At 31.7% G+C, this 10,014-nt stretch overlaps 1 protein-coding gene across 17 annotated transcripts in view; it reads right to left on the bottom strand.

Annotated features, from left to right (window-relative positions):
- Positions 1-3,183: 3,183 nt before the first annotated feature.
- LOC143239811 (transcription factor CP2-like) overlaps positions 3,184-10,014 on the bottom strand; it is a 78,150-nt gene continuing 71,319 nt past the window's right edge. For 11 of the 17 annotated variants that reach the window (XR_013021389.1, XR_013021391.1, XM_076481339.1 and 8 more), the window contains 3 exons: positions 9,035-9,177; positions 7,038-7,089; positions 3,184-6,511 (listed from right to left, as the gene is read on the bottom strand). Coding sequence is in view for 13 of the 17 variants with exons in the window: in XM_076481339.1 (XP_076337454.1) it covers positions 6,462-6,511; positions 7,038-7,089; positions 9,035-9,177 (245 nt within the window). In the remaining 4 variants the exon portion in view is untranslated. The remainder of the gene's footprint in view (positions 6,512-7,037; positions 7,090-9,034; positions 9,178-10,014) is intronic. The other 6 variants (XR_013021390.1, XM_076481346.1, XM_076481349.1 and 3 more) reach the window with 2 other exon arrangements.

The raw sequence follows: 10,014 nt of genomic DNA, 5'->3' as shown, positions 1-10,014 counted from the left end.
AAAGGGAAGGCAGCTAGTAATCACCACCCACCGCCAACTCTTCGGCTACTCTTTTACTAACGAATAGTGGGATTGATTGTCATATTATAGCGCCTCCACGGCTGAAAGAGCGAGCATGTTTGGTGTGACGGGAATTCGAACCGGCGATCCTCGGATTACGAGTTTAGTGCGTTAACCACATGGCTATGCCGGGCCTTTAGAATTGGTTAAAATTATATGTTTAAAACTGTCCTAAAGTGTTTGAGTGTTTACATCTAGAGACTGATTAAAATAAGATGTAATCAATTTATACAAACGGATATGGAAAATTACTTTAAATAAACAGTAAGTTTCCGAAAAACAATTAAGGTTCACACTGAATGAAAGAAATAAGTAGAGAATAAACAATATTTTTTGACAGAGATGAAAGAGACGACTGGAGATCACTGATTCCAGAATCTATATTAATTTCACAAGGTTGAACAATGTTTACATTAGCAATTCAATAAGCTTCATTTATTTCTCTATCTGCCTTAGTTTTGAATACTGTTTCAATGGAGATAAAAATAACATTGGTACCGGAATGACCAGAATAGTTGATCAACAGGAAGATCTTTTTGATGTTAATAAAAACGTTCGGTTGTTTGTGTATGTCCAACATATTGATTATTCCTTTTTTTTAAAAAACTTTATAAGATAAATGATGTTTTGTGTTCCACTAGTGAGTTCTTTGGATATTTCAAAGTTTCTTTGATTGTGACGGTCAGAAAAGGGACCGGCATGACCAAGCGTGTTAAGGTGTTCGACTCGTAATTTGAGGGTCGTGGGTTCGAATCCCGGTCGCACTAAACATGCTCGCCCTTTCAGCCGTGGGGGCGTCATAATGTAACGGTCAATCCTACTATTCGCTGGTAAAAGAGTAAGTAGCCCAAGAGTTGACGGTGGGTGGTGATGACTAGCTGCTTTCCCTCTTGTCTTGCACTACTAAGTTAGGGACGGCTAGCGCAGATAGCCCTCGAGTAGCTTTGTGCGAAATTCAAATCAAACAAACAACTACCAGAAAATGAGTCAGTAGCTTTTATGAGCTTGCAGGTTTACAACAGGCTTTATTGTATGGATAGCAACAATTTTTGGGTACGATGTAATTCAGTTTTGTTGTACAAAGATATCTTTTAAAAGTTCTGCTTTTTCAAAAGGAGACAATGAGAACTTCAGGAAATATCTGTTTAAGACGATCGTTAAGTTGTAGGAGATGATTTTTTTTTTCTTTCAAAATTCGTTAAATGTTTCCGAGTTTAAACTGATAGGTAATAATAAGAGGAATTATACTTGGAAGTTTAGTATTACTCTGGTTTAGGATGTTTTATCGAAGTGCTGTTAGTGTTTTCGATCTGTCTGTCAATTTCAATATTTTTATATCCTTTTTGTAATATATTTTTATATCCTTGGTGTGTTTTCTGTAGTCTGTTTCATTTTAACATATTTTCTTTATTTTAAGAGCTTGACTGTAGGCAATGTTCTGTTTAGTGAGAAAGGGACAAACGTCTGACGGTCTGTTTCTGTACAACTCGGTAAAATTCTGTTCTTTAAAAAGACGGTTAGGTCAAGAAAGATAAATTGATAGGCAGGTAGTCACAGGTAAAATGGATTTTTTTTTTTGTGTGAACGGAGTTTGCTTGCAAGATAAATTCTTTAAGTGATTCGAAACCAGCTGCCCAAATGATAAAACATGTCATCTGTGTAACGTTCTCTTGTATGAAGTTTTACAGGGCTAATCCGTGATGACGAGAAAACCCACTTGTAGAGAAAATTATACATGTAAAAACGGCTGGTATGGTTAGAGAAAACTCTATGTAGAGGAGCGAACAACGTTTCGACCTTCTCTAGTCATCATCAGGTTCACTGAAGAAGGTTGAAACGTTGTTCGCTCCTCTACATAGAGTTTTCTCTAACCATACCAGCCGTTTTTACATGTATAATTTTCTCTACAAGTGGGTTTTCTCGTCATCACGGATTAGCCCTGTAAAACTAATTATGTTAGTGAATATTTACTTCAACTATAATGTGGCGTGAACTTGATGTTAGTGAATATTTACTCTAATTATGATATGGTGTGAACTGGATGTTAGTGAATATTTACTCTAACTATAATGTGGTGTGAACTGAGTGTTAGTAGATATTTACTTCAACTGTAATGTGGTGTGTACTCTAGTCATCATCAGGTTCACTGAAGAAGGTTGAAACGTTGTTCGCTCCTCTACATAGTGCTTTCTCTATCCATACCAACCGTTCTTACATGTATAATTTACAGGGCTGAGTTGTAAGAGCTGATTTTCAACATGAACTAAACAAATGTTGACATACTTTGGAGATCTTTTGGTACCCACTGCAGTACTGTTAACCTAAATCTTGTGGTGTGAGCTTGATAATAGTGGATTTTTCCTCCAACTATGATGTGGTGTGAACTGGATGTTAGTGGATTTTTATTTCAACTATAATGTGGTGTGAACTGGATGTTAGAGGATTTTTACTCTAACTATGATGTGGTGTGAACTGGATGTTAGTGAATATTTACTTCAACTATAATGTGGCGTGAACTTGATGTTAGTGTATATTTACTCTAACTATGATGTGGTGTGAACTGAGTGTTAGTAGATATTTACTTCAACTGTAATGTGGTGTGTACTTGACATCAGTGGATTTTTACTCCAACTATAATGTGGTGTGAGCTGGATGTTAGTGGATTTCCATTTTAATTTGGATTTTATTCACAGCTGTTTTTTGATATATGTTCATACGTAGACCTTCTTCTAAGAAAAGTTTTAAACAATCAGATAGGTTTCTGTTACTCTGATTAACTGTTTCATTAGATACTCAGTCCCAACAACAAAAACTATATATGAAAACCTAAATTTAATTTAAAAGAAAGTAAGTTAAATTTTAGAAAATGTTCACCATTAATAATTAATTACATTATCCATAACATGGAAGTAGTCATATATTTTGTTCTTTTAATCTAAGGGTTTACACAAAACCAACTACAAAGTTTGTTTAAGTATAATAATAGCAATTTGAGATGAGACTTTAAAAGAGAAACATTTACTCTTTATGAAAATACCAACAATTTATGTTTTAATACTTGGTCGTCATAAGTTATAATGTATGTGTTTTGAAAGGTGTAAGGAAAAAGAAACAGGTCAACTGTTAATAATTCATAATGGTTTATTTTATGAGGCTAATTATTCAATAATTATAAATTAACAGACAGTGCAATGTGAACGAAACACATTAACTGATCTTCTCTAAAGATTATACAATACAATTCATAATAAAAACTTTGGACAATTTAAATTCATAATTAAAAAAAAATTATTTAGTGTAAAAACCAAAAGGTAAAAGATCTTGTGGGTCAGATTCTTCTTGCTGAGTTGGCTTAATCATACAGAATACAGTGACATAATTAGCATACCTAAAGATAATTAACTTGACCACCAAAAATTCATGCATTAAGAACAAATCAGACATTGTTTTAAAAATCATTTTCATATTTCAATATATTAAATGTTTCAAGTATAAACTTTTAATAACAAATAAACAAAAAAAAAACAGAAGGATGTTTCCCCATATAACATACCTCAGCATTAATAGCTAAATAAACTTTCAAAATATCTTTAAAAAATCAAAATGTTTCTCCACGAAATACACAAATGTACAAAACTACTGTTTATGTGATTTTGATATCTATGTTCACATACACTTCTACAACAAACTGGGTTGTTGTGTCAACAGAAATTACATGTAACCATACTGTAAACTTACATGTCATTGTTTCATGGCATATGTCCACCAACATAACTAGGCCTTCATGGCAAAACCAAGTCAAAATATAAAACGATTACACAGCATTAGCAGAATGTGGAATGAAAGAGATTACAAAGTACTGAGTACAGCAGAACCAAGTTCCACAACTAGATTTATTAAAAACATTAGTATCGCAGATTGTACTTACGATTTAATGTTATCTTTCCACATCAGCAAAAGTTCTCACTATATATTCTATTGCTACCAAAAGATTTGTTTTACTAAAGTTAACTGTCACTTACACAAAATTTTAATTTAATACAAATCTTTTATTTTTCATCAAAATAAGTCCAAATAAAAATCTAAAAGGAAAAATTACATATTCAAACAAATTCACTGCCATACTACAGAGATGCCAATCATTACGATTTTGGTGTATACATTACGACTGTACGCTCATACAGACAAATATTACGACTTGTCGCAACTCCCAAATTATTATATATGATATAGGTCTATACAATAAAGTGATAAATTGTTCCCCCAGGGCTTGAAAGGGGTGAAAAGAAAATTTCTAGTGAGATACAAATAAATTTTGATAATAAATAAAAGACACAGTCCAAATGGCTACTTGCGATAATCGTGTTTGTGCTTGAAATAATAAAAAATATTTGTATCTCCAACTTTTACTAATAGTTTGAGAGCTGTGCTTTTCCACACTGGGTACGTGGGGGAATCCATAGTTACGTCATCAGTGCTTGTCAGCCAATCAGCGCTCGCGTAGATGGGTATTTCTTGTTCTCTAAGCGGCATAGAAACACCAATGCAATCGTTCACAAGATAGATAAAAAAAGGCCTTGTTCACCAGGTTGTCTTGTTTCTGGCAAATCTAAAAACACTAAAATTGTGAATAAAAAATTTAGGAAAGAGTATAGTGCAAGATATCCAGTCATTGCATCAAAACTCAGTGACAGTCATGTGTTTTGTACAGTTTGTTACATCGATTTTTCTGTGGTGCATGGTTGGATAAACGATTGTTCCAGACATACAAAATCAGCATCTCACCAACAAAACGCTGAGGCAAAGACAAAAACGATGCAGATAACGACATTTATGAGTAAGAATTCAGAATATGAAACCATAAATGCAGAAGTGATGTTCATGCAATTCGTCATTGCTCATAATTTACCCCGAGCTGTAGCTGATCATGCAGGACATCTATTCAGAAAAATGTTCCCAGACTCTGATATAGCAAAAAAATATGGCTGTGCTAGAACCAAAACTACAGCCATTGTACAAATGTGGTGTTGCGAAGATGACAAAATGATTTCAAGCATACTTACAAACAGTGTTTACAGTTTAGCCACAGATGGATCCACAGATATGGATGACTCAAAACTGTATCCAGTGGTTGTACAATATCTGTACAAGCTTTGTCTACAATCATTATGCTCAGTCATTTGAAATAGTTGGCATCTCTGATACTACTGTAGTTATCAAATACATATTCCTGAAAAATATGGCTGTAGGAGGGACGTGTAATTCATGTCATCACACAAAAAATTACTAATGCACATTAATGTTATCATTTGAGAAACCATAATTTTCTTTATACCTTTATCAAAAGAACCACTAAAAATAAAAATATTTGTTCTGTGGTCCAATGGAATGACTGACTATGAATCTTACAGTAATATAATTTGATCAGTTTTGGAGTCACTTTGTTCATGTCCTCCACTTTCACCTGATATGAACTGGTTGTTAAATTGGGAATGTATTTATGAAACAAATTTATTCCTTTCAAAAACCAATATATTTTTTCTCAGCTGACTTTCAGAAGATAAAACATATTTCATTCAAGTTTAAGTGGAAAATGTAAAGAGATAAACAGTTCTTGACTCAGTTACAGTGGCAGTATATCAAAGTTGATGTGCCATATCAAGTTATTGTGTACATTACAAAAGCTGTGTTAAATGAATTTGATCTTTGGATTCGAAGTTGACTTTTTAATAAAAACAGTTTAATGCTTCATTTGTTCTACAGCAACAGAGAGTTAAACAAGTTAAAAAAACAAAAACAAGAGGCCCTTGATTTTACTTTAAGGCAAATTTTGTAGAGAAAGAACACTCATATTTAACTATGTTACCACATGGTAACTGTATGCTTAACTAAATAACCACATGAAGACTGTATGTTTAACTATATAACAACATGACTGTATGTTTAACTAAATAACTATATCATGATGGAATATTTAAGTACATAACTATATGTTTAACAATATAACCACATGACTGTATGTTTAACTAAATAACTGTATGATGCTTAACTAAATAACTGTATGATGACTGTATGCTTAACTAAATAACTGTATGAGTTATTGCAGTTATTACACTAAACATATTTAGTGTATGTTTAACTAAATAACCACATGACTGTGTGTTTAACTAAAATAACCACATGATGACTGTATATTTAACTAAATACCCACATGATAACTGTTTAACTATATAACCACATGACTGTGTGTTTAACTAAATAACCACATGACTGACTGTGTTTAACTAAATAACCACATGACTGTATGTTTAACTATATAAGAAAATATCATAGACACAATTCTGTACAATAAACATATAAAAGTGTTATTAAAAACAGACAATTAACATCTTCCAGTCCATTTATGGTGAATAAGGCTTCAGAATGACTTGACACACATCACCAAACTGGTCTATGTAGGAAAGAAATTCAAGTTGTAACATGAAAACAGCTTTGATAATTACAAATTAATACAGAGTAGTTGATAACTACAAACATTAGTAAAATATTTAAAATTATAGCTGTAGAGAGGAGTTCATACAAAAATAAATAAAACTACACACACACACACACACATAGACATTAATAGAGTATTTTGTAAGTAAAAACATCAGGAAAATGTCCATATCACCCTAATCTGATGTCATAAAATTTTACTCAGTTTATTTTAATACACATGGGCTGTTGCTTACATGTAACTCAATATATAATTTATTACAAGTAAAACCAGGCTACTAATGTAGACAACAACAACGTTTTGTGGAGGTATCATACATGGGAGCAGTATACATAAAATGTCATGGATAGTAGCTGTCATAGCTAATACTAAATTTAGATTTCACAACCAGTGATTGATTTAGAGGCAACTATTTTATTACTAAAAACATATAAAAAAATATGTTTTTGTCAGTTTATTCTCACTTATGTATTTTTTTTACCTCTAATTAATTCCAATGTAAACATTCCTTCATCATTCATGTTTTGGATGACCTGTGGAGCATAAAAATATTTTGTTAAATATACTCTGAACTATCTTCTTTCTATAATATTTTTGTAGTATAATAGTTCTACTATCGGATCATCCATACTTAATATAATAGTTCTACTATCGGATCATCCATAAGTAATATAATAGTTCTACTATCGGATCATCCATAAGTAATATAATAGTTCTACTATCGGATCATCCATAAGTTATATAACAGTTCTACTATCCAATCATCCATAAGTAATATAACAGTTCTACTATCCAATCATCCATAAGTAATATAATAGTTCTACTATCGGATCATCCATAAGTAATATAATAGTTCTACTATCGGATCATCCATAAGTAATATAATAGTTCTACTATCGGATCATCCATAAGTAATATAATAGTTCTACTATCGGATCATCCATAAGTTATATAACAGTTCTACTATCCAATCATCCATAAGTTATATAATAGTTCTACTATCCAATCATCCATAAGTAATATAATAGTTCTAATGTCAGGTCATCCCACAAGTAACATAATAGTTCTAATGTCAGGTCATCCCACAAATAATATAATAGTTCTAATGTCAGGTCATCCATAAGTAAAATAATAGTTCTAATGTCAGGTCATCCCACAAGTAAAATAATAGTTCTAATGTCAGGTCATCCCACAAGTAATATAATAGTTCTACTATCCAATCATCCATAAGTAATATAATAGTTCTACTATCCAATCATCCATAAGTAATATAATAGTTCTACTATCCAATCATCCATAAGTAATATAATAGTTCTACTATCCAATCATCCATAAGTAATATAATAGTTCTACTATCCAATCATCCATAAGTAATATAATAGTTCTACTATCCAATCATCCATAAGTAATATAATAGTTCTACTATTCAATCATCCATAAGTAATATAATAGTTCTACTATCAGATCATCCATAAGTAATACAATAATTTTAATGTCAGATCATCCATAAGTAATACAATAATTTTAATGTCAGGTCATCCATAAGTAATACAATAATTTTAATGTCAGATCATCCATAAGTAATACAATAATTTTAATGTCAGGTCATCCATAAGTAATACAATAATTTTAATGTCAGGTCATCCCATAAGTAATACAATAATTTTAATGTCAGATCATCCATAAGTAATACAATAATTTTAATGTCAGGTCATCCCATAAGTAATACAATAATTTTAATGTCAGATCATCCATAAGTAATACAATAATTTTAATGTCAGATCATCCATAAGTAATACAATAATTTTAATGTCAGGTCATCCCATAAGTAATATAATAGTTCTACTATCAGATCATTCATAAGTAACATAATAGTTCTAATGTCAGGTCATCCAGAAGTAATATAATAGTTCTACTATCAGGTTATCCATAAGTAACATAATAGTTCTACTGTAAGATATAAAGGATTCTGTTTGTGATGGTAAAACAATTTACAGGTAGTGACATCTATAATTATTAGTATGACTGTGAATATGACAATACAGAGCAGTACAAGTTGAGGTGGTTTCAAAAAAACCTAACCTACTTTATGATACATGATTGGAGCTTCACTTAATATATCACAGAAGGAATTAATGTTAGTCACCTATTACTAGCATTCTATGTGACATAAAAGAAAATTTAAAACAACAAAAAGCTTTGAAGCCTTATAGAAGACACAAGCATTGTATTCAGATAGGTTTGATATCCCAGGACTTAGACATGAGATAAGTATTGTATCCTGTCAAGTGTGACATTCCAAGTCTTACAAGACACAAGTATTGTATCCTGTCAAGTGTGATATTTCAAGTCTTACACATGAGACAAATTTTGTATCCAGTCAAGTGTGATATTCCAAGTCTTACACACGAGACAAGTATTGTATCCTGTCAAGTGTGATATTCCAAGTCGTGTTTTTGCATATATAAATATACATACCTCATCCGTGAGTAATACTTTGATGTCTGATGGTCCAGAACAGCATAGTGTAACCTGGTTCTGGAGAGACAAGTCGAATACTGTACTGAGTTGTACAACCAAGTCTGCTACTGTTAGATTATCGAGGAAGATGGCACGAAAAACTGAAAATAAGATACATTAGAATCTGAGTTAATAATATAGAAACTATGTAGCCTGGATGACTTAACACCACACACATAAATGTGGTCAAATGTTGACCTTTCAAAATTTAATTTAACTATTGTGTTATGTCAGTTAACTTGGTTTCATAAAATAGTTTATTTTGTAGTCTTGTTAATTAAATAAGTATATCTATTGAGGATATTCACTTCTATATCATACATTTAAACTTTCTATCTTTCCTTACATGGGCTGCAGGATATTAAAAACAACAAATACAGATATTGAATTTAGTATTATAATCTTCCATTACATTGATATTTGAAAATAAGCACATTTGTTACCACCATCACAGCAGCCCCTCCATTTCTTCATTCTATTCAAATTACTTATTTGTTCATGCATAATTATCAATGGAATGTTTATAAGTGATGGCAAGATCACTGTCTGAACCATGTAGTTATGGTGTTTCATTGACCACTGTCTGAACTGTGTGGTTATGGTGTTTCATTGACCACTGTCTGAACTGTGTGGTTATGATGTTTCATTGACCACTGTCTGAACTGTGTGGTTACAATGTTTAGTTGACCACTGTCTGAACTGTGTAGTTATGATGTTTAGTTGTCCACTGTCTGAACTGTGTGGTTATGATGTTTATTTGTAAAATTGACCATTTTCTAAGGAAATTTTGTTAACAAAGTTATTACCTATTTGTAGAGCAGTTAGAAAGCCATATAAATTACAGTAGTTTTAGTTCACTGAATTATTGTTTGTGTCTGGAAATGAAAACTTCTTTTTGTAACAACAATCTTTCTTCTTATGAAGGAACTAACATGGGG

Source organism: Tachypleus tridentatus, chromosome 13, assembly GCF_004210375.1.
Source record: "Tachypleus tridentatus isolate NWPU-2018 chromosome 13, ASM421037v1, whole genome shotgun sequence".
In the NCBI taxonomy this organism is placed as follows: Eukaryota; Metazoa; Arthropoda; class Merostomata; order Xiphosura; family Limulidae; genus Tachypleus; species Tachypleus tridentatus.
The sequence above is the reverse complement of the archived record's forward strand: the minus strand, read 5'-3'. Positions and strand labels throughout refer to the sequence as shown.